Source organism: Cavia porcellus, unplaced genomic scaffold, assembly GCF_034190915.1.
Source record: "Cavia porcellus strain 051 isolate PalLab524CR breed Dunkin Hartley unplaced genomic scaffold, mCavPor4.1 scaffold_17, whole genome shotgun sequence".
In the NCBI taxonomy this organism is placed as follows: Eukaryota; Metazoa; Chordata; class Mammalia; order Rodentia; family Caviidae; genus Cavia; species Cavia porcellus.
In genome coordinates, this window is record NW_026947500.1 from 8,100,359 (window position 1) to 8,126,886 (window position 26,528).

The following is a 26,528-nucleotide window of genomic DNA, read 5'->3' on the forward strand; positions in this document are numbered from 1 at the left end:
TGCAATGATGCATCCACAAAACATGAGTTTATCTCAAATTTTACTGACATTCACTATTAAAATTTAAAGTGTGATCATGGCTCTGATTCCACTGCAAGAAAATAGTTTCTCTGTATGTCTGTTTTTAGAAAAAGGTATGAAATACTATAAAACAATAGGTACTGAAATCAACACAGGTAGGGGATTTTAAGTAGATGAAAGGCCTTAGTTTGCTATGCTAGTATGACATTATTTGGACTGAGTCTAGTTATTACCCAGTGATACAAAGAGAAGTCTTCTTGTCAGTTGGAAGGATTCAATATAAATAGAGCATACTCTTCAGAAGGAGAGGTTGTATTTCTTTTCTTAGATCTCTCTGTTTCTTTTAAAAAGGAATCGTAGACTTCAGGATGCAGAAGGAAGCTAAATCAAATAATTTAAAAATCGTCCCATGTAAGTGTCTAGAAATTCTGGAGGAACCACAAGAAAAATAAGTTTTTTAAAAGCAACTATTATAAAAGAGAGAAAATGTAATCAAATACAAGCAAAAAATAAAGGAGGAAATAAAAATCAGAGAAGCACAGAGTTTTGCTGGTGTAGTTGCTGATGCTAAAAGGTTATGGGTTCTTACAGATTGCAGTGGGGATATAGCAACAGCACATGAGTGTATGTCCAGGAGAACAAGAAGCTGGAACTAATGTCTCTACATAAAGCAGAACTGTGGGATGGATGTGGGAAGATCAGAAAAATCATTCACCTCCAGTAAACAAAAGTTTTTTTTTTCTTCTTCCTGAGCTCTCAAAGGTTCAAAACAAAACAAAAACAAAACAAAAATCTGCTCTTAGAACTGAAATTCCTAGCTCAATATTTTCACTACTAGTATGTAACAAACTCTGAGCCAAATGAAAAGCATAAAATGTGTCCACAAGTTATGTATATCCCCCAGATGTCTGGCAAAACACACACGATGGAAAACATTCACCAGAGAAATATCAGCCAAAAGAGAGTGAACCAATTGTATTGGATAACAAATGTGGATTGAGGGAGACTTTAGGGGAAAAATAGGGTAGAAAAAATGTGTCTGGAAGAATTAATCAGAGAGATAACAATGTCCAACTCATATAGATTTAACAAACTAGTATAAAATATATTAAAATTTTTAGTGTTGTTATAATCAAATGTTAAATATAATATCATTGTAGGAAACTATAACATGTTTCAATTGATAAAAGAGGAAACATAGTACATGTACAATAGTAATGATATAACTACACAGATTTCAAGACATATATCCCATTACACAGGGAATGCAAAGCTTTATATAAACTAATACAAATCTCTATTGCAATTTATAAATTACAAATTATCAGTCCATACAGACTTTATTAACTGTTTTTACTTAATTTAGACATGGATATCAAAAAAGTAGCTCAAACATTTCATATGAAATTTAAAACTAAATCTAATAATTTCATTTATTTTGAAGAAAATTAGAACAAATTTCAAAAAAGAAAAATACAAAAGTAAAGGTTTCACTAAATACACACGTTAGCAGTTGCTGGACTAATAAATGTCTCAAGCTAGTGGTCACTACTTTGACCACCTCTTGTAACTGTAAAGATGAAAGGTAGCTTGTATTAATCTCATGATGCCTCAATACATGTAGTAGTAAAATATTTGTACACGTTTTTCTTTTCCTGATGTATGCATTTTTGGCAGACTCTTCATATAGACATGTGTATATATAAAGTTTAAAAGACAAGGAATTGAGCATCTAAATTAAGAATTTAAGTGAAAAACAGTATTATATATTAATTAAAATTTAAACAAAAAAAATATATAGCATAATATTAAAGGAAAAATTAAAAAGAGATTTATATGAGTGCCCTATCCCTTTTCTGCAAAACCTACCACCTTATGGTACATAAACTGTTATGGAACCTAGGTAAGAAATAAAAGTTCCCTAAAACATTGGTGATATTATATAATCTATATGTCATAACTGGGTTATGGCCAGTGAGAAATAAACTTATCAACAAATCATTGATTGCATATGTGCTCAAGTAGAATTATTCCAGAAATAAACACATTTATAAAGACTATAAATTCAGAGGCTTTACAATTATCTTAATAGATGATTAAACATCTGTTTATGGTGAAACCTTTTAGCAAAGTAAGAACTAATCTTCTTACTTTGATAAAAGGAATTTCTCAGAAACCTAAAGCAAACAACTTTTGAAAGATAAAATGTGGAGCATCATTTTAAAGGAACGAAGGACAAAGAGCACGTCATGTCTCCCTCGCAGCCTCCATTCAGCCCTGCACTGTCGGTTGTATCCTTAATGAAACAATCAAAAGCTATAGTATTCCACAGTTACAAAGAAAACTATTTGTTTACAATAAGAAATCATCTTCATGGAACACTAACAGAAATAAAAATCCTAAATATCAACCTTAGAACACATAAAAAGTTAAATAGAAGGTTCATGATAAGGCCAAAATATGCATACCATAGCATTCTTATTTGCAATTCAAATAGGCATAAACAGTTATTTTCAAATAACTAGAAAAACATAAAACAGACATTAATACTACTTATAAAAAATTGTCATGGAGAAAAGTATAAAAATGTAATTAAAGACATAAAGCAACTGAAAGAATTTGAAAGGCATAAATATTCACCTACTGAGTTAATATCCTCAGCTTTGTTAATCAAGTGATACTAACAGACTCCTAAAACATTGTTTAAGATACAGAAACATTATCATTAAGGTTCATATGGAAATACTGATCATAAATGTGCTCCAAACTGATCAACATTTAAATGATGACCATAGTGATAATAACAATGATAGACACCGTTTCTTATATCCTAAAGCTACATTAAATAAAATGGTATGGCACTAATTAGAATGAAACTCAATGACATGGCTGGAAAATAAATAATATATTAATATTAACCCACTTGTCATTAATAAATGTTCCACATTAATGCACGATTTTAATAATAGGCAGATCAGAGAGAGAGAGAGAGAAATATCTTGAATCTTTGTAATTTGGGATAATTTTTACTATAAACTTGAAACTATAAAACAAAGTGTTAATTTGAAAACAAATTAACCATCTTAAGGAAAACCACAGATTTAGCATATTGAGAAGGTATGAATTTAAGTTGTAACACTTAAAGAAGGATCAATGTATTTATTATAATTTTCATCAGCCATCGGAAGTGATAGGAGAGGCCTCCTGGTATATTTGCTACTTAGCCCTGGCTTCAGTTGCCATCCTCTGCCTGAACCCTGCAGTCTGACCCAGCTGCCCTCCAACCTCCACCAGAAATGCTCACCCTGCTCCAGACTTCCCAAACCCCTTCAACTGTGGGTCCACTCATGCTACCACCAGAGGCCTTCGACACCACATCAGGGCTGGAATCTCTGTTGACTGTGGTTTTCATCTTATTTGCAAACTTTCTGAGTATCAAGCACAAATAGAAGAATATAAAGACACAGAGCAACTAGTAGAGTTTCAAAGAGAGGTGAGAGATCTAATAATGTAGAAATAAAGATCCAAATTATGAAAATAGGAATAGGTGTAAGAATCTTTGTCCTTTTAATTTCTGTAGTACTTAGAGTTTTTAAACTATTAATATATAATTTGTCATATAAGAAAGATTAAATTTTCTTGCACATGTTGTTTTTCTTAAATAAGAAACATTCAGTACTCTCCAGAAATACTTCTATCTATCTTTTGAAGATTATGAATTGCCTAAGTTTCTTAAAGATTGTGTGTAGGCTCTCATGTTTAACCCAGTTGTAGCATTGACTGCAAGACTTGGAATTGCCTGGCTATAACTCTCAAATTCTATGGCATTGGAATTTGTCTTAGTCATCTCTACAGAATGAATAATTAACATGGAGTCTGCACAAAATATTGAATAAATGTTTACCAAAAAAGAACTTTGGCTATTAGAAAGCCTGAGTTAGGTGAAACTCTTTGCCGGTGACATTAGAAAAATTCATTTTAATGTGATTAGAAGAATACAACAATATAAAATTCTTTTTTTTTCAGAAATAAGAATTGTCAGCATGAAAATTCAGACAGTAACAAAATTTCAAACAGTTACAAATGTCATTGGATATGTAAAAGGCTTGACATCTCCAGGTAAGTAGCGTTACATATTTATAATGAATACTTTGTATCAGACTTCACCAACAAATAGTCTGCATAATTTGATATAAGTTAAATATCTTACTTTAAATATAACAAGAAGTTTATTCATTGAGTTAATTTTCTGTATATTAAGAATTTATACTTTATTCTCTTATTGTTATCTCTTCCAAAGCAAACTTTAGAAGGGAATGTGTTTTAGAGGATAATAAGACAGGAAGAATTTAGGTTTATTAAACTGAAATGTGCTGCAAAAAGCCATATTTATTTTTTTTTCTTTTACTTATTGTAACACCTTTAGAATTTTCATTAAAATGCAATGGGCTGGGGATGTGGCTCAGTGGTAGATATTTTGTCTTGTACAAGGCACTAGGTTCAATCCCTAGCACCACAAGAAAGAAGAAACAACAAAAAGAACTTGTCTCCTATTCATTGAACAGGGAACTAATAGGACTAATATGTGAAATATATAAAGAAGTCAAAAAGACACCCAAATAAGAGACTCAATAAATTGAAAGGGAAGCAATCCTTCCCAAGTCATTCCTGGAAGCAAATATTACTCTAGTACCAAAACCTGGGAAAGACCCAACCGAAAAAGAGAACTACAGACCAATCTCCCTAATGAACACAGATGCAAAAATCATCAATAAAATATTGGCAAATAGGATCCAGCAAATCATCAAGAAGATCATACACCAAGACCAAGTGGGATTCATCCCAGGCATGCAGGGATGGTTCAACATACGTAAATCAATAAATGTAATCCACCATATCAATAAAGCCAAAAGTAAGAATCACATGATCATTTCCATAGATGCAGAAAAAGCCTTTGATAAGGTCCAATATTCATTCATGATAAGAACTTTACAGAAAATTGGAATAGATGGTCTTTACCTCAATATAATAAAGGCTGTCTACAACAAACCAACAGCCAGTATCATACTAAATGGCCAAAAATTGAAAGCCTTTACTTAAAATCAGGCACAAGACAAGGATGTCCTTTATCACCTCTCCTATTTAATATAGTACTGGAAGTACTAGCCAGAGCAATTAGGCAAGAGAGAGAAATAAAAGGGTAAAGAAGGAAAAGAAGAAGTTAAATTGTCATTGTTTGCAGATGACATGATACTCTACATAGAAGACCCCCTAAACTCCATTGAAAGACTCTTAGATATAATAAATAAATTCAGTAATGTAGCTGGGTACAAAATCAATACTCAGAAATCTATAGCATTCTTATACACTAACAACAAAATCACAGAGAGAGAAATAAGAGAAGCCACACTCTTCACACTAGCAAGCAAAAATGAAATGTTTAGGAATTACTCTTACAAAAGAAGTGAAAGACCTATACAGGGAAAATTATAATACACTGAAGGAAGAAAGTGAAGATGATCTCAGAAAATGGAAAGATCCCATGTTCATGGATAGGAAGAATAAACATTGTGAAAATGGCCATTCTCCCAAAACTGTTATACAGATTCAATGCAATCCCAATAAAAATACCATCAACATGCCTTATAGATCTAGAGAAATCACTCCTAAGGTTCATCTGGAACCAGAAGAGACCTAGAATATCAAAGGCAATTCTAAGCAACAAAGGCAAGGCAGGAGGCATCACAATCCCTGACTTGAAGTCATAATACAAAGCAACTATAATAAAATCAACATGGTACTGGAATCAAAGCAGAGCAGAGGATTAATGGAATAGATTAGAAGATACAACCACAACTACAAACACACTCAACCACCTTATCTTCGATAAAGGAGCCAAGCAGGTTCACTGGAAAAATGACAGTCTTTTTAATAAGTGTTGGAAAGGTGTTGGAAAAACTGGCTCTCCATTTGCTGAAAACTAAAACTCAACCCAAGCCTATCACCATGTACTAAATTAAAATCTAAATGGATCAAAGATCTGAATATCAAAACAGAAATACTAAATCTATTGGAAGACAAATTAGGTAGAAACCTTGAAGACATAGGGGTAGGTAGAGAATTCATGAACAGGACTCAAACTGCACAGGAAATACTTCCGAGAATCAATAACTGGGACCACCTCTTATTAAAAAGTTTCTGTAAGTAAAAAAAAAAATCTCCAGCATAGTGAAAAGAAAACCCACAAATTGGGAAAAGATCTTAGTGAACTCCCCCTCAGACAAAGGACTTTTGTCTAAAACATATAAAGAATTTTTAAAAAATCAGACTTCAAAATTCAAAGACCCAATCCAAAAATGGGCATCTGACATGAATACACACTTCTCAAAGGAAGAAATACTAATGGCAAATAAATACATGAAAAAATGTTCATCATCATTGGTTATTAGGGAAATGCAAATTAAAACCACACTGAGATTCGATCTCACTCCTGAAAGGATGGCCAGGGTCAAGAAAACCAACAACAACAAGTGCTGGAGAGGCTGTGGGGAAAAAGGAACTCTCCTACACTGTTGGTGGGAGTGTAGACTGGTACAACCTTTGTGGAGGTCAGTCTGGAGATTTCTCAAAAAGCTGGGATTGGAAGTCCCATTTGTTCCCCCTATTCCACTTGTAGGCATCTTCCCAGAAGAACTGAAAGCATCATACCACAGTGATATACGCACACCTATGTTTATAGCAGCACAATTTGTAATTGCCAGATCTTGGAAACAACCCAAATGTCCATCAACTGAGGAATGGATAAAAAAGCTGTGGTATTTCTATACAATGGAGTATACTACTCAGCTATAAAGAAGGATCACATTGAGCTTATGCAACCGATGAAGTATTTGGAACAAAACTATTGCTCAGGATTACAATGTGTACATGGACCTCATTAGTTCCCGAATCTCAACTCTGGATAGAACGATCCTCTCTTGAGCACATCTGAGCTACTTTCAAATAAATACCTTTTGATGTAAAAAAAAAAAAAAAAGGGCTGTTAACAAAGAATAGACATGTCTCAGAAGTGAAAGTGACCAATAAATAACATGATAGAATGTTCAACCCTCTGGCCATTAGTGCAAACGAAAACACTGAAATTCTACCTTATTGAAGGAAGAAAGATCACCATCAAGAAATTAAATACAGTAATAACAAATGCTATCGAGGCTTCAGGGAAAAAGAAATTCTTTCACATTGTTGAAGGGAATGTAAACAATACAAGCAATTTTAAAAAGAAAACTTTCTATTTTTAATAATGTGCTTTTGAAAAAAATGAAATTTTTTGCCTCAAAACACAAATTTTCAGTGTTTCAATGTCCTTGCTTCACTTAAAATTCTGATAATGCTCATGAAAAGAATGACCTCATTAGATTTTAAATAATGTCATACTTTTTAAATCTCCAGATGGACTTATCAGATGATATTACATAGGCCAAAAAAGATAAAAAATAACTGACGCATATGTTAAGTAAGAGACTAATATCAATACCTTCCTATGTATTGTAGGACCATATCACACATTACTCTTATAGTCCTCTTGTATGATTTAGAGTGAAAATTTGCTTTATTACACTTGTGCCATTTCTGTTGATGTGATTCAGATATTTACTTAAGTTCTTGGAGAATTATTATTGTCATGGCATTAGTCAAATTGACCTAATTGAAAACCCAAAGTATTTTGAAATCAAGTTATATATCCTTCCCATTTTTTTTGCTAACTCTAAGAAAATTCATGTGAATTCTTTTTGATGTCTTTATAGTGGCAATATTGAACAACCTCAGACCATAGTGTGTTTAAATATAAGATACAATAAATATGAAATATTCATTGTGTGCTTCAACCATTTTGAAAAATTTCTGAATCACTAAAATATTTATCATTTCTTCATGCACAAGTCATTACTGGCAAACGCAGTAGTAGTTCATCATACTAGCTTTAAGTGTAAATAAAATTCAATCTACCAAAAAAAGTAAAAAGTCAATTTTACAATTAGTATTTTAGTGTATATTATGCAAACTTTCTCAAATTTTTTATTGAATTCTTGATTATTTGTTATTTACTCACGTGGTTTTATAAATTTAATGATTGAAAATTAGAAATGATTATCCATTAATATTAACTTTGCTTGATATGATTTATTTAGAAAATGGATAATCTGAAATAGAATTTCCTGGTATCTCTGACAGATGAGTGAATGAATTCCTAAGTTTTCAACCTTTCTAGACACTTTGTGTAAACCATTAATTAACCTTAATGAAATAATAGCAGATCAAATTCATTGATGGTTCCAAAGTCAATGTGGAAATCTAAAATAATTTTACACTATGCCATTTACCCTGGCATTCTTTTCATATCATGAAGTCAAGGAGTGATTCGTTTGTTCCACCCAGGTGTGGGATATACTTTGTGTCAGAGGGTATTCAAAGTACTTTAGCAACTAACTCACGTAAGCCTCAGAACAATTAAATGTATATGTGTGCCATTTGTATTTCCACATTAAAGTTGAAGAAACTAAGTCAGAATTGAAATAAACATTCCATGATAACACAAACAGTAAGTTGTAAACTCCAGTTTGCAATGCAGACAGACTCTCATCACAGTGTGCTTATCTGTCTCTAAAGTTAAGAAGAATCTTATGAAGTGATAATGAAGAAATTGTTTGTATACATGTACAGGGCTCCATTGTCTCATGACTTTAGTTGCATTATTACTATCAATAGCTATCAATTTCAATTACTATCAATAGGTTGACATAGCCAGGAAATTCTAGATGTATATTTTTATCATCCTTTTTGCTGACAATAATTGATGATATACAATAAACAGCCAAATATATGTATGGTGAAAACATTTCTAGTAGATTACTTAAATAATTTTGAGTTATTTTATGAAATAAAACATTAGAACAGGCAAATTTTGCAGTAGCTGAATTACTTTTGATGGTGGTGAATTTTATTTTTTCAAAGAATGGAGAAGGACAGAACTAGAAATTGAAAGCTATAATTAATTCCCTGAACACTTCATTTATTACAAAACCCATACATGGCCACCACATTTTGAATATTTATAGCTACTGAATTGCTGCTTCCTCAAATGTATTAATAGCTCATTAATATTTACTGAGCATACTCACATTGTTTACAGGGCACTTTCCACTATGATTCTGGAAAAATGTTAGATAAAGGTTTTAATGTGACACATTTGTATACTTCATTACTTAATATTCATGTTACAAGGACAGTAATAGGGATCTAAGCTTTGGATTCATAATTAGTTTTAGCAGCTGCCTCTGCTTTGATATACACAGATGTGTGAACCAAGGCAGTGGGTGACAAAATGTTAAAGTAGTCTTAATTATTAGAACAATTTTGCTTAATTGTTGCTTGCTTGTGCAATAAGGTTATGTAAATGCCATTAAATGTATTGTTGTGATTTATATTTTCTTTTAATGGTTTTTGTTTTCTTCTGTTCCAGACCGGTATATTATAGTTGGCAGCCACCATTATGCTTCATACAGTTACAATGGGCAAGCATGGGCCAGCAGTACAGCCATAATCACAGCTTTTATCCGAGCCTTGATGTTAAGAGTGAAGAGGGGATGGAGGCCAGACCGCACCATAGTTTTCTGCTCATGGGGAGGAACAACTCTGGGCAATATTGGCTCATACGAATGGGGAGAGGTAAAATAAATGTTAACCACAAGGCCTTTTATTTTTTTTCCTTTTCTTTTGCACTATGTAGACAGTGTAAAAATTCTGAACCAAAGACATTGATGTTTCTTTCCACCAAGTCTATAGTATCTGTTACTTTGTTAAGATCACTTATAAAAATGAGGTAGGAGCAGGCTACACCAGGTCACGTGAATGGTGTTTAATCTGCAGCTATCCTTATTCCTGTTGCCGTAGGATCTGCAAACCCTGATAACCAATAAAGTGCTTAATTAATTTGACAGCCATAGGGAAAGAAAGGATTGCTCTATGAAAATCATTGCATTAAAAAAAAACTTATTTAGATTATCTGGAATTAGTAAACAACCTTCTATTATCTTAATCGTTATATATTTCCTTTGCAATATGGAGATTAGATTCAGATAGGGATCACCTGCTTTTCTCTCTTTCTTCTTTCCTCTGCACCCCCCCCCGTCTTCTTGCCTCTCTGCCTAGTCCCTGCTTACCTGATTACCAAAGGAAGCATTAATGACATAGATCTTGCAGTGAAATAGAGGTTGTACATTTAGAACACAACTGAAATATGTAAGTTTTAAATGTGTCTGATATGTCTGTAAACTAGAGAGATCATATTTTAATGTAATAAAACTACTAGAAAGTAGGTTGATGCTGCAGTAACAATAGTGGAAATATATTAAAACGCCTAGATACTGACTTTTTAATAACAAGAAAATTTAATGGTTATATGTGGACCAAATAAATCTACTGAATTGAAACTAGGAAACCATTTGATTTCTTTCTTTGTTTAGCATTTCAGCTTTGAGTAGAAAAAGTGCTATCTAGTAGAAAATCCTGTTATTCTTTTACTTTAGCACTTAAAAAACATGTTTGTTGCATATCTCTTAAAGAAAGTAACAGAAATGAGGGAAAGAAAATAATGTTTTTACTGTAGTTTGAGGGAAGGAACACATTGTAATGATGAGAATAATGTTGCAGTGTATAGTTCAACAAGATACAAAACTACAAATTGAAATTCTTTTCTAATGTGCAAATCAGTGATATAAATGTTCCATATTTGAAAGAATTATTTCAAATGAAATTTCATTGCTTTATGAACCTTTCTAAATTGGCAAAATTTTAGGTAAGTTGGAAATATACCAGCTCAGCTATCCTCTCCAACTTTTATTCCAGATTACTTACTTTTAAAATTAAAGAAGAAAGTTATGAGCAATTTGAGAAATCTTTTGTGATTTGAACAGTTTTAAATAATTCAGAAACAATAGAAGCATTGCAGTTTTCTTGCAATTAAGAATATCTTGAGGTTTTTCAAGCTCCAAAGTTTTCACTAATCTTCTATATAACTAATATCTTTCACAACTGATGTTAATTTTAAGTTGATATGCATATTTCTAAATTATATTTAATAAGCTTGTTTAGCATTATTATTTTCTAACAGTGTGAGCTCTAATAAGGAAAGAATTATATTTCAGACAAGTCCTTGAATTTATTTGTGCAGTAAGCTTGACAATTATAAATTGAACCCATGTGAACGTGCACATATGCAAGCAATTGTTTTTTTCAATTGTGTACATAATAAGATATAAAATTCCTTTTTAAAATTTTTTGGTACTAGAGATTGAACTCAGTTACTTTACCACTGAAATATATCTCTAGTCTCTTTCTTTTCTTTTTTGTAAAAATTATTTTGATAAAGCGTCCCTCTAATGTGTGCAGGCTGAGCACCAGCTGGAGATCCTTTTGCCTCAGCCTCTGCAGTAGCTAGGATTACAGCTTTGTGCCATCATGCCCAGTTTATAAAGTCATTGTTAAGTTTTAGTGAATCCTTGTGCTTTTTTGCTTATGTTATATTTTCTCAATCATTACACACGAAATATAGGGCTATTATAGTGTGGAGGTCCACAGGGAGAAAAATGTTAGAAATTTTTTTTTCTGTATAAAAGTGTATGATTGCCATTGCTGATTTCCTATCATCATGTTGTGAAATCCAGTAATTCTCTGACACTTTATTTAAATTGGTTTTAGTCTGTTTGTATTGTTTAATTTCAATATATATGAGGGTATGGACAGCTATTTTGAAGAGAACAAGAAACATTATGGTAGCCATTGTTGATTTTCCTATTGTCTGGTTTTGAAGACCTGTAATGCCTTCATTCTTCTGCTTTGATCAGTTTTATACTATTTTTTTTGCTTGAATTCATTGTATGTGAAGATATGGACAGCTATTTTGAAAAAAAACAAGAGAATTTATGTTAGCAAAAAAATAGTGTATGAACTACTATTGTCTTTGAATGCTTACATACATGAAAAACTTTTGAATATTTGGTAACTGATCATACACTTAGCCACCTTTTGGGTTTTTATATGACTGGTGACAAAAGTAAATAAATTATGAAAACAGTGAATAATATACATATTTCATTATTGGTTGATAAAGTATATTTTCATAATTTACTGTATATCAGGAAACTTCTTCAGGACAGCTTATAAAGTGATTTTGTAATTGTCCAGTTGAAGGAAAAAACCTAGAGAACTATTACTTGGACCATTCTAGTTAGTCTTATCCAATCCTTTCCTTTAGAGAATGAAACATTTTCTTTATGTGGAGACCAATTTAAGCTCTAAACATGTTCCCTGCTGAAGGGAGGGAGGAAAGTCCTATTGACATGATATTTACCCTGATTAGTTTTGCTGACATAAAAACCCCTGGAAACCCAGTATTGTAGGTAAGAGGATTATGCAATGCTGGTCAATAAACTTAAAAAAGGAATTTATAGTGATAGAATTATTAGGGAATTGACTCAGTACTACACTTGATCCTTGAGGAAAATCTTAACATTTTATTACATGTTTTTTTGTCAAAGTACTGTTTCATCTTTGAAGAATCTTTACTTTTTACAGGCTGTCTGGGAAATTATAAAGATTTTAGAATAAAATAAATCAAGGTTCAGATCCTTTCTACCATAAAATGTGATCTTAGCTGAGATTAGCTTCTCTAATAGCGGATTCCTCAAACAACAATGTTATCAGGAGATTTATGTGTGCTAGCATAATTTGTCTATAGAGTTGTGTAAATAGAAACCTTTTTATTGAATTTAAGTAGCAATAAATAATTTTGAATTACATCATGGCTTAACTGATAAAATTTAAATATATTTTATATTCATTTAAAGTAATCATTAGTTTCAAATAATTGTCTTTTAATCTCTATTAACAGGTATAGGCTGAATTTTAATGTAAAACTGAAATAAATTGATTTGTTTACTACATCTGTAAATCCATATAATCTTTAACATCACAGTGCTAGAATAAGAAAGATACTCTCTCAAGACATGGCACAAGTTTTAGGATTATATAGAACTTCCACAAAATAATACTTATTAAATATCCGTGTAAAGAATACAGGAAAATAATACAATAATACTCAGTGTACCTTCTGATAGGATCAGTGATCTTTGATTTTTCAGCTAGTGTCAACAGACAGTGGAAATCTACTTACCAAATCTTTTCATGTCATTAATACGCATGAAATGCATTGAGGGTTTTTTTTTTTTTAATTTTGTGGTTACTATTATAGAGCCCAGTGCCCGATGCATGATGGGCCAGTATTATACTGTTGAGCTCAAACTCTAGATTGCATCAAAATTCCTTTAAGGAAACAGCATTTGTAGGGCCACAAATATATTTTGCTTGATTTATTTCAGAATAATGAGTTACTTTTCTGCAAAAATAATTCATTGCTTGAAAGAAAAAGACTCATTTTATGAATCACTGACGTATTTTCATCCATGTCTGTTCCCTAATTCAATAACTAGTTTCACTGAAGCAAACATCCATTCTGGCTTCTGTACTTGAATCCTATACTGTGTTAATGTACAGGGACATTTTCTTTTTAAAATTTGACTTTTGTCACAAATATGCTTTAAAATATTTTGGTTTTCATTTTTTACATCTTACTCCTCAACATCCTCATTTAAAAGCCTCTTTTAATCCTGGGTTACTCTAGTATATACTTGCCTCTTTTAAAAAAAGCTCATTCACTTCTTTCATGCCTATATCTTGTAATCTGAACAAGTGCTTTGAAAATGACAACATTAAATATATTAACCGGTGTCGACCTCCTGTTATTTTTTTTTAAATTCTGTATCATTGTTTTTATTCTTACACAATGAAATCATTTTTAATACTAAGTGTTTTATTACTCAGCATATAACTAACAAAACAGAATTTATTAATTTTGTTTATGCTAAAGATGGATCTCTTATTATTTTTTTGGATTTCAGGATTTCAAGAAGATTCTGCAAAAAAATGTTGTTGCTTATGTTAGTCTCCACAGTCCCGTGAGGGGCAACTCAAGCCTACACCCTGTGGCATCGCCGTCTCTTCAGCAACTGGTAGTAGAGGTAAGATAAATGGGTTTTGGTGGAAAGTGATTATACTTTTGCTCATGACTTTGTATTTCTTTATATTTTCATTTCTTTTAGAGCAAACATAAATTAATCAACAAGTGTTTAAGGAATTGTCTCTTCCTTTTTTTAATGTATTCCTTAAATTAATTTGTTATGTTTTGGAATTCTCTACCTGCTATCTTATATGGTTATAGTCTTCAAAAGTTCTGAATTATATTACATAAATGCAAGTAAAAGTGCAATTTTAAAAATTTGACTCTGCCTCTCAACTACATTCTGCAATTATGATGTTTTGTGGTTAGTTGATTCCTAACATATTTCTTCCCCTGATATATGTCTTGAGTAAATTTTTTACCTAGTCTATCATTTCAACTCCATTTGAAGTCCCAAAGGGCAAGAGTACAGGTTCAAGTAATTTTAATGTATCTTGAAAATATCACATACAGAAGTATTTAGGAAAGAAAAAAAAACATGATTTTTTTCAATAAGTAACTTGAAAAATATTTTTAATTTTTGATGTTTTACAAGAGTTGTTTTAATCACATTTCACCTATTTTAAAGATTTTAGCAAAACATTGTCTTGTTTATTAGTAGAGTTTATACTTTTATTTCTACATACATATTATGAATTTTACTACAAGCAGAGTGCTATTTCTCACCATGAGAATGGTCCTTTCACCTCTTGGGGGATAGTTTCCACCAGCTCCACTCTCTGTCAGTGTATGTTGATGACTTTTAGATGCTCCCGGTGTCCAGTGAGTTTCACTGAAACTGAGCTAAGGAGAGATGAGAAATAGAGCTTTGATCTAGCCATAGGGCTTGATTGAAATGTAATACCAAGTAACATTTTATGACTTAGGAAGTATTTTCTAGCTTAATAGTTTCATTGCTGTTTCCATATGTAATACAATAAAAAAGACATTATGAAACATAAAATGGATAAATCTGTGCATTTAAGATAATCCCAATATATGTACCTTAAATTTTATCTGGATCTATAAATTAGATCTGTAAATTATCTGGATCTGTGTACTGCTTTAAATTTTCTCTGTTTTACCTGGCCAAAAAAAAATCTCAAAACACAAAATCAGCTATATTATATCTCCCCTGAAGTGTTGAGATATTTCTAAATATGTGGATGATCAGGAAGAAGAGCCCAAGTGTCTAGAAACTGAGGAGGGTTGACTTAAGAATGTATTATCTTTTTCCAGTGTATATTTTTATTTTGAGGATATTGCTAGATGTAGAATTATTGAAATTTATGATTGAATATAAATAGAAATCTATTGTTTTTTTGGACAGTGTCTTACTATCTAACTATGTAGTTCATGTTGACCTTAAACTCACTATGTACTACAGACTGGCCTGAAACCCACAGTGATCCTCCTGCCTCAGCCCCCGGTGCTGGGTTCAGTCATGTGCCACCATATTAGGCTAGCAAACTATTAAAGACTGCCAGTTCTATACAATATCATTTTGAGAACATGGTATTTAAAATAATTCTGTATATCTTCTATCACTCCACACCTAGTAACACATAACTATAATATTCTTTAGTATATAAATTTACTTGTGTAGCTACAAATTGTTTAGTGCAAGGCCATAGGTTCATCCTCAGAACTACAAACCACATTATGTGAGAACGCAACATTATTTCTCCATAATAAATGTTGGCGTGAAAAAAAAGTACCTTCGCGTTTGTTTGAGAAATGAGCTTTACTATTCCATAGATGGAAATGTTTACCCACTAACCTTAAATAAAAATGAAACAAAATCTGTACTGAAGGAAGATGCCTTTCAGTTGAGTTGCACGTGTATGTACATTTATTCCATAGAATGACTTAGAAAGGAAAAACTATTAGAAGTTCAGAAAAATCATATTGTTATGTACTTTCTACAGATGAAATTTACATGCTTGTACATATTAAATTTTATGGAAAAATGTGAATGTTGATGAAAGCTATATGCTCATTTAAAATTTAACATTATGTAGTGTTTTCTTTAAAATATATCAATATCTGAAAATATAAAAAAGATAAGTGAAGTAAACAAAACCTTTCTGTAACATATATTTTAATTAGCATTAATAATATTTAAAATATTTCTTTCAAATATGAATTTAAACTGTTAACATTAGAACATATATACCTTCACATAAGTTAACAATGATATTTATCAGTTTAAGAATGATATTTAAGAGTTTATTTAGATCTGTGAGCATATAGAGATTACATGTGTCATATCATGCAATATAAAACAATTTAAAAATGATTTTTCTATATAAAACAAGAATTTCTTTAAAGCAGATTGACTGAATTATGGGTCTCACAAAGTCATATGGAATATATGATACTCTGTATTAAAAAATACAGATTCCAAAAGATCTTGTGATGTTCATGTGACACATAAATATATGTGATGCAATCATTAAACTATTAGTATCTAATGCTGTGTTTTATTTTAAAAACCTAGGCTAATATAGGATATTTTAATATGTTACAATCAATGTGAAAGATAACTGTGAACTATTCTTCTGAGTTCAAGGATAGTTTTAAAGGAATTATTAGTACATTATTCAAGGGAAGCAAGATGGCGGCCCCACTATATTAGTTCCATGGGACCAACTGGTGTGGTGTGCTGATTCTTTATGTCGGAATGACTGGAAGTGTTGAGGCACTATTTGTATGTAGTAGAGCCCCATTTTTAAACATACAGGCTGATGAAATTTGACAAGTGTATGCAGTCACGTAAAGAGATTCTCAATCAAGATATGTGACATTTCCATCATGTCAAATGTTTCATAGTTTCCTTCCTTGGAATTCAATAGTGGCAACCACTGGTCTGAATTGTACTCCTAAAGTTTTACCTTCTACAATGTTGGTAAGAAAAGAAATCCAAGCTGTGTAACCTCTGTGTACCCTATGTAATAATACTTAAGATTCTCCCAGTAGTTCCACAACATTGTCTAGATCACGGAGAAGATAAAATAGACAGGGATGAGTGCAACAGCTTTCTAGTTCTACTTTGTTAGTAAATCTTTGATTTTGAAGTAAAGAGAATTGAAACAATTGAAATTGAGAAAAAAGTACCTTGAAGGCAGTACACCAAATTTGAACACTTATCACTGAACAAAGAGAATAAAATATTTTTGAAAATCCAAAACTTTTTCTAACTTGCTTCTAATAGCAATATGCACATTACATATAGCAAGCAAATATGTCCATTGTATAAAAATAAGTTTTGTTTAAAATCCAACAAAATGTTAAAAAAATGGTTTTTTAATTAAATGATAAAAATCTCACTTAGATGATATTATAGGGAATTCAGGAGAGAATTTCCTAATTTTCTTTCTATGAATGGTGATCATTTGGATTTCGATATTTGTCCTTAGCTTTCAGCTGTAGTAGATTTAACTAGTGTGTATATTTCTATGTTTTAGTTGTTAGAGCAATGATTTATCTTGAGTGTTTTTCAAGAAATTGGATTGCTTTTTCATGCTGCAGACACCTTTAACTTTGGTAGATACAGTCGAAGGAAAATTTTAGAGTTGTTGTACAAGTTGTGTTCACTCCCACTAGCAGTACCGTGGGTATTTTATGTACTCCTTGTCACCATCAGACCTGTCATGGTAGCATCTTTTGAAGCTCTAACTTGAATTTCAACAATGATTAATATTATTGAGCCCCTTCTCACATACTCAAGTGCTCATTAACCATTTGACATCTCTCCTCACATAGGACTTGTGTAAGCTCAACTTTTTTTTAAGAGGTGTTTGCATTTTCGCTATCAATGTTTGAAGCTTTAAAAATACATTCAATTTAATTATTTTTGTCAGTTATTTTCCTAGTCTGTATTTTCCTAGCCCAAATTTTCACTCTTGTAATGGTGGCAACACACATTAGTAACTATTTTATGGAAATCTTTTTAAAATATATTTATTATTCCATCACTATATTACAGAAAGTAGTCAATTTAGTTTAACTTGTTATTACTAAAAGAAATATTTTCTATTTTCCTCATTCACAAATATATAAAAATACTATATATAAAATTTTCCTTTACTCTATTAGGGATTCTAGGATGTCTGTAGAGATAAGTAGAGACCCAGTTCCTTTGAATGTATAGGGAATAAGAAATCTTCTACAACGTACAGTTTCTTAAGGGAAAGGAACTATCTCTTAAAAATAAATTTCCTCTGAGTCCTTAAAATGTACAATAAAAATACACAGTTCATTGACTTCAGTTAATGAAATACAACTTCCTTCATGCAAAATAACTTTTCAATTAAAGATTAAGTTTGCTCCAATAATAGTAGCTCCAAACATTAGGAAGTAACACAAACACAAATGTGCCTTTCCGCATCGCTGCTTCATTTTTAGTTTTTAAGATCACCCTTCATAGATCATAGAAAGTACTGATTTTGCCTTTAGAAAAACGGAATTTGATCATTCATATATTAGTGCTTTATAAGTCTCAAGTAAATAGTGATGAAATTTCTAAGAGATTATTTGGGGAGAGCCTGCAGCATTTATACATATGAAAGTAGTCAATCTAGCCATATTCTACTAACATTGGATTTAAGCACCTGCCTGAAGCTGGTAAATCTCATGAAAGACAAACAACTACATCAATACTGTATAAGTATGCAGTGGATAGACAGTATTAAAATTAGCGTTTAAAAATTGTGAAGTATATATTCAAGTTTTGTAGGATTTTTAAATTTCATAATCAGTTTTTACATATCAGTGCTATCAGAAAATAGAAAAGATGTATTTCAGGTCATCTAATTCCTTTAGAATGCTAAGCTCAGAACTGGCCTAAAATAGCACTTCTGGATACTCCTGATCTGCTGCAGAGCTCATTTAAGTGACAGATCTTCACAGAGAAGCCAAACTGTGCGCAACACTGCTTTAATTGTTGTAGGACCCATGATGAGAAACTGAACTCTCTATTGACTGGAGTTTATAATTTTGCTATGAATTTAGCATATATATGAATAGCTAAAATAAATAAGCGTAATATATGCTGTGCTGGAATTTACAGAAAATGAATCATGTGATTGGTTTAATTTAGAAATGTGTATTATATGAAATGACTCAAACCATGTGTGAACTTTGAAACTTGAAGGAATTTAAAAAATGTTTTTTTCAAATCTCAGTACTTCAATTACATAGAGAAGCTCTTTTACTGAACAGTCAGTAAAATCCTCTCAAATCAGATATACACACTGATGTTCCTTTTGGTTTCTCTGGTTTCCTCCTGAAACTGAGTACCATGTTGTTTCTGCTCCTTTCCTCTTCTATAGGTAGTAATATGTTTGCTGTGTGACTTCTATGGTTGAATCTTGAACTATGCAGCTGTGAAAGTCTCTCCTGACTACCACTGTTTTTAGGGGGATAAAAACAAAACATTTGAGGTGTTATAGCCCTAGAAGGCTACTATCTGAGAATGAAAGCCTTGACTTACAAGTAATAGGTATTCAGTAATAGATTTTTTTTTCTGATTTTGTGTTTACATGCATTAGAATAATAAAAAAACCTGATATTATGTAAATCCATTTTTATTTAAATCTAGATATCAGACGAAGTGTTTGAGAGATTTTTATTCAAAACCTGATTTAAATATTTGGATTATATAGCCAAAAAGAAATACAGAAGATTTGAGTTATTAAGTTTAGATTGAGATCTTTCATAAACTCACAGTCAGTATTACATTGTTAAAATTGCTTCAACTCAAGTTCTTTTTGTAATCTTTTTTTTTTTTAATTGTTATTTTGGACTTTGACCTCTACTGAATTTGGAATAATGACCATTTATGCAGAAGAGAAAATAAATCACAATGTTGTCACATTGGGTAAAATCTTTAACCCCTGTATTATCATTGATACAGTTCACAATAATTTTACATTCAAGAAATTGAAACTTATTCTGAAGAATTATAATGGTTTTATCACCTTAGTATCAATCAAGTCTTACAGGTTTTAGTTAATCTGGAGTATAACACACTAATTTTGTATCCAAGGCACAAAAATATGGGTCTTTCAGATCCACTTTTTTTTAGAATAATTATATTGATGAACCATTAATTTTTATCTTATGAGTTTTATTATATTTAACAATGATTATTTAACAGGAAAAAAATCACAAAAATAAAGTATTGAATTCTGATAACTTATTGAATGTTCAGAAAAATGAATCAAAATATTTAACATTGGCATTACCTAAAAAAGATCCACAGAAATAAATTCTTATATGAACTACAGTGAAAATAGCAATAGCACTTTACAAAACAAATAATCTTGACTTCAGTTGTCACACCTTAGGCCATATGCACACATACCAACAGCTCATTTCATATACACAAATCACCTACACAGGCAGCACATGATTTTGCTTTCCTTGCCTTTTTGTAGGACTTTCATGATACCTACATGGTCTTGCCATATTGTCAGGAGGGTTTATTTTATATAGTGTACAATTAATAGGACCATAAAATTTCAATAGAATAAATTATTAAATTTTAATATATATTTTATGCCTTTAGAATAGACATAACATTTTCTCATCACCTGTTTACTTGCTTACAAAACCTAAAATATAACATCAGAAATAAATTCCTATATGAACTATAATGAAAATGCCAATAGAGTTCTACCATAAAAATATACCTTGCTTCAACTGTCATAATCAAGACAGTCTTCACACTTGGATATTGTATGTTCTGTACAAAAGCATTGCTTGAATTGATGGCATGTGTGTGTTCTGTTACCCTGTTCTTTCAAGTCGGGCACAACTGGCATTTTTTTGGTTTTGCTTTTATTGTTGGTTTGATTTGCACCAGCCTGTTCATCTATCGGCTCCACAGTGTCTTCCACAATATTTTTCATGATTGTCTGGGCAGAAACATTTTGTTTCTCCTCTGCTGTAAAAGGTCTTTTACGAGTTCCAGTCCCAATCCTCTAAAAATTTCTCTGTGATATTTTGTACTTGTTACTTTCTTTGTGAACTTTCAACTATTTATGCTACGTGTTTTTAGGATCAAGTAAAACGCAACCATTGGCCAATGCTTTGTGTTTCAAATGACATCATAGTTGCTGCATAATTCATCAATAACATCTACTCCAGCTTTGGTTTTGTTGTAGAAAGTAAAGTTTCTGTCTCAGGGTTCTATTTTATGGAGGACTTTCTATCCGTATTTTCATGATGGTGAAATGTTGACCTCAACAGTCCCAGTTTGTTTTTCTTTCCTATATGGGAGGTCAATGTTACATCTTTCTGAAATCCAAATATTGTACTATGCAATTCTCCGTTTTGAAATTGCAATATTTCACTTGAAATTTCTGATTTGTTCTTACATAAAGTTCCTGCATTGGTCAGCTTGTGCTCTGTTGAAAAATGTTACATCAATTGGAAACTTTTAAACCAATTGTCAAATATTAATCTGTTTAAAACATCATTTGGTTAATTATTATATAATAAGGACCTGATTGATGGTTGAATTCCAGGATAAATGTGTAAATTCAAAACATAAGTGTTTGCATCTACAAAGGCTTAAACTTTTATGCCATATTTTGACCTATGACTTTTCAATAAGGCTTTTACCTTCCTGCAGTTACGATAAGAAATCGTTTCTAAGTATAGCAGACCTATGAATACTTTTTGTCAATTAGCGAGCTGAATATGGCTTTTGTTGCATAGAGAACATTTTACCTGGATTTCAGTCTTTGTGCATTTCGCAGCTTCTTGTAGCATTTTTTCTGTTACAATTCCCAACATTGAATACCATTCCCTGCATTCTGTACAATAGGTTTTACCCCTGCCAAAACCTTCACTATATTTTCAGACTTAGTTCTAACAATGGATTATTCCATTTGGGTGCATGGCCATTTTATAACATTATAACTAATCAAATATATAATCACATTGCTGTTTCTTCATCATCTGCATCAAAGGGGACTGTATGCACTGCATCTATATCAGAAGATTCTTGCTCCATTTCATTGTCACAGGAAGTTTAGCTCACATGGCCAACATCAAAGCCATCATCATCATCATCATCATTATCATACACCTACACGACTCTTCTTCTATGAAAGCATGTATTTTACTATATTGGATCATCTTCCATCTTCCATGCATACATAATCTAATATTTCAGTTACAACCTCTTTTAAAATTTGCATATCTGCTTTTTTCAGATGTAGTTGTACTTAAGTGAAGTACTTCTACCAGAAAAATCAAAATAAAATGTTTTTTTTTTTTTTTTAAACAAATCTTGTAGTGGTGTGCCCATAGGGGACCCTCTTGATGCACAGGTAAACATAGGCTAAACCAGTTACATGGAACATAGTCACTTTTGCGCACACACACGTACCTTGCTGTGCAGCATACTGAGTGAGTAAACACATAGTTTGCTCCCTGTATTACTAAGAGAAAGGTTCTGAGACACACAGCTGGTTATTCTAATGCTACAGATATACAATACAAAAATAAAAGATGCATTTGCTGGATCTAGTCTTACATTCTAAGGTTTTAAAAAACCTACAATTCACATTATCAGTGATGTTTTGAGCTTATGCCATATAATAATTTTGTAGCATTTTTTTTTAATTTTAAAGGGAGTAAAACAGAACAGCAAAATGAAACAACAACAGTAACAAAAATAATAGGACAGTAGGAAATCCACAATCGTTACTATATTACAACGTGTTATCCTCTAAATAGTTACCCAGTCTGCTGGCTGCAGGCCTGCAAAATCAATCAAACAACACAAATGCCAGGTTGCTTCCCTATTTCAGTTACTTTATTACCATCTCTTTAGCCTGGGTCACAGGCTCTTGCTTAAGGGTTGAAGGGAGTGGGAGGAGGAGGCCTTTCTTTACTGTTTGTCCTTCAAGCTTGTTTGTTCTGGAGCACCTTGTTTCAGGTATCTTGTAAAAATGGCCATAGAAATGCTTCTTTAAACTAAGTCAATTTCATGTTAATGTTGCAAGCTTAACAAGAACAGAAGTATCTAATACCTTCACTTTGCAAATAATTTTCTCCAAATGACAAAATCTACAACTTAACATTTCTCAGTGCAAACTCACTTTTTCTGACATACAACTCACGACTCAATATATACCGCTGATAAAACTCGAAGGCATTGATTATTGCATCCCTTTGATCTGGAATATCACCTGCAAAGTTGTAGCCTTAAGTGTCCTACCACATGGAACTAATCCCTCTATAGTTGCTACTACTATCTAAAATTTTTAGCTGCAAAATTATAATATTAATGTGAAAATGATAAAAGAAATTGAACAGAGAAACATTATTTTAACCCAGAAAAAAAAATCCTTCTCAGAGCCATGATAGTAGTTTTTCCTATGTCTCCAAGGTAGAAGCAATTTCAATTCAATTTCTAGAAGAAGTCTTAATAAGTGACTTAACTGTTCAAACAGTGTGTAGGTGTTGTGAGGCGACGTTAAACATTTTCGTGGATGAATGTTTTAGCTAATATTTATTTAGACGGCAATTCAGTCATGAATTCATATTTTATTCATTTGCATTTGCTTGTTTGTTTGTTTAGTTTGTGTAATGTACAACAGATCCTGTAATCTGTTCTTAGAGTCTGTTGATTATTGAGCTAACAGCTCTCTGGTTTATCACTTTTCTATATCATGCCTTTACAAATTTTGTCTGTAAAACTATAAGCTATATATAATAACAGTTTATGAAATAGATGGGACTATGTATGTTTTACATTGAGCATTGGTGTTTACAATTCTTCCCTGAGGCTGCATAACAACATAAACATGGTGGTTAGCTTACAGTTTTATCTATTTTTAACTAGCTCCACATGAAGCAGCTCTAACTCATTTATCTATAGTGGTCAATGATAACTCAGGAAAATATTAAGATGGTAATAGCTAAGGTTGAAATAGACATCAATCTAGGGAGGTTTATAGAGAAAAATCTGTTTTAGAGTTACAGGATCAAAGAGTCACCTTACTCCACAGCACCTTTTTTTTTTGTTTGTTTTTGTTTTTTTTTCCATATCAAGTAATCTAGAATTACTTACTTTGAAATTTTTGAAACTAAATGAAGGGTATTTGTCAACCACATTTTATGTGAAGTTCAATGAGCCATGAAATAAAATAGCATTTTTCCTAGTTTTATATAGAAATATTCTGAAATTTTAAGCAAGTTTCAATAACATTCAGTAGGTAATTATAGGTTAGTAAAATAATGAGTTATTGCATAATCCTTAAATGAGTTTGGATGTTGTTCCAGTTTAGTAAAGATTGATAAGTATGACTGACATTTAAATTTTATCTTAAAATTAGAATTTAGATAAAATAGTTTGTATATTACAAAAAACCTCCCTTAGAACTATCATTGTTTCTTGTATTATTTCATTGTGCTCTTTGTAGAAAAATTAAAAACTTATAAGCAAAAGAAAAGTGTAATTGATTACTTGTAATTTTACTATTCAGAGATAATCTTTGAGACCATTTTTCTTTGTTTTGTACAGACAAGTATTGTTATAAAAATGGAAATGTAAGCTACAGTATTTTAATAGACTATAAATACTTCATCACTTAAAAGTGTATTATTGGCAGAATGATGAGGTATAAATTAAAAACCTATGGGAACTCATATATCCTGACAAATCTGTATGTTTGATTTTTCTAAATAGAAACTTTCAATTAATGATTAATGAATATATATTCATACACATACATATGTAACACCTTAAATAATTTTATTTTTATCATTTACATACCTCTCAAACTTTTATTGTTAACAATCCTATTATATATGCAAACTTTTACCATTTTTGAACTAGAAAATCTTAGGGTCAAAAAGCTAATATTACAGATGCCACTATCACAGAATTCTGCGAAGATATTATAAGTTCAAAGCCACTGTCACAGTTACTGGCTTTTGAAACATATTGTCTTCACCATGGCACACAGGGGAATGGAATGAACCATATTCTGCCTCTTGAAACTCACAAGCTTGGTACCACATGTCACAGATACACTACCCCATGACAGTTCTATAATAGCAAATGTGTCAGGTGAACAGACTCTGCCCTCCTTTTACCTTCTTCATCTCTGACAGGTGTGTGTAATTGCTGGCAGCTTCAATCTTTTTTTTTTTCTTTTTTCTTTTTGATCTTTTTTTTCCTTTTTATCAGTACCGGGAATCGAACTCACGACTGCCCGCTTGCAAGGCAGGCGCTTATGCGGCTGAGCTAAATCCCCAGCCCCGGAAGCCTCCATCTTAACATGTTTCAAAGTTGTGAATCATATTGTGGAAACAAGAAGATGACTAAAGTATGATTTCACAAATCACACAGTCTATTGCCACACAAATAGAATTTCTTAAGTTCACAGGCTTGCAGAGGGAAAGAATGCAGCAAACAAATCACACAGAAAATAAACCACTCAATAGACGAGGCACATTAAACACATAGTTGAGTTAGGCCAAATTATTACAGTCCAATTGCTCCATTGAGATGGAAGTCAGCCTCTGTGGAAAATAAAGTCTAATTAAAGCTTGAGGCAAACATTTATGTGACTGGTTTAGGAGAAAGTGACTTGGCTATTGTACCATAGGTCTACGGTACATGTGTTGGTGGGGAGGCTTTAAATCTCCTGAATACCAGGCATCTGGATAAGTGGCTGACAGATGTAGACCTGCCACACCCTAAGCTCTCAAAGTGTCTGTTACACTTTTGATTTTACGTGTACTTTTTTAAGTCTAGTAATGTAGTGAGAAATGTATGATTGAGGGCATATGGCACTCATGAGGTAACATTCTCTAAGAGAAGAAAGGTTTTTCCTTTTTTTTTTTTTTCCTTCAGAAGGGAACATTCTGGAAGAGGATACACCCCAAAACATCCATCTGTCATTGAAAGACTATGCAATAGGTTGTATAGATCAGCTTTCCTGTTGCAAGGAGAAAATTCTTGACATATACAACTTAAAAGAAGAATCTGTTTATCTGGATCATTATGTCAGAGCTTTCAGTCTGCAGCCTGCTGACAGAAAAGGCAAAAACATCATGATCATCGAAGGGCTCCTCAGAGCAAAGCTGCTTACTTCCTGCATTTGCGTAGTAGAGCAGAGCCTAAGAGCAACGAGAGATTACAGCCTCCCACAATGCATCCCAGTGACCACATCCTCCAACGGAGACCCACTGCTAACATATTTAACACATTAAATTACAAATATCAGTGAATTGGTCTACATCCACATGATGCAATCAGGTCTTTAGGAATGTCATAATTTCGTTTTGTGGACAAGTAAGATTAACCAGTACACTGGTAGTCCACAGATTTCATTTCTAGTGGATAGTAGTTTAACTGAATTTTTCA

At 32.0% G+C, this 26,528-nt stretch overlaps 1 protein-coding gene across 11 annotated transcripts in view; it reads left to right on the forward strand.

Moving 5' to 3' along the window:
* Window positions 1-26,528, forward strand: part of Naaladl2 (N-acetylated alpha-linked acidic dipeptidase like 2) — a 1,233,816-nt gene that overhangs the window by 942,261 nt on the left and 265,027 nt on the right. For all 11 annotated transcript variants that reach the window (XM_063229030.1, XM_063229028.1, XM_063229032.1 and 8 more), the window contains 3 exons: window positions 4,048-4,140; window positions 9,542-9,747; window positions 14,037-14,156. In XM_063229030.1, the coding sequence (XP_063085100.1) occupies window positions 4,048-4,140; window positions 9,542-9,747; window positions 14,037-14,156 (419 nt within the window). The remainder of the gene's footprint in view (window positions 1-4,047; window positions 4,141-9,541; window positions 9,748-14,036; window positions 14,157-26,528) is intronic.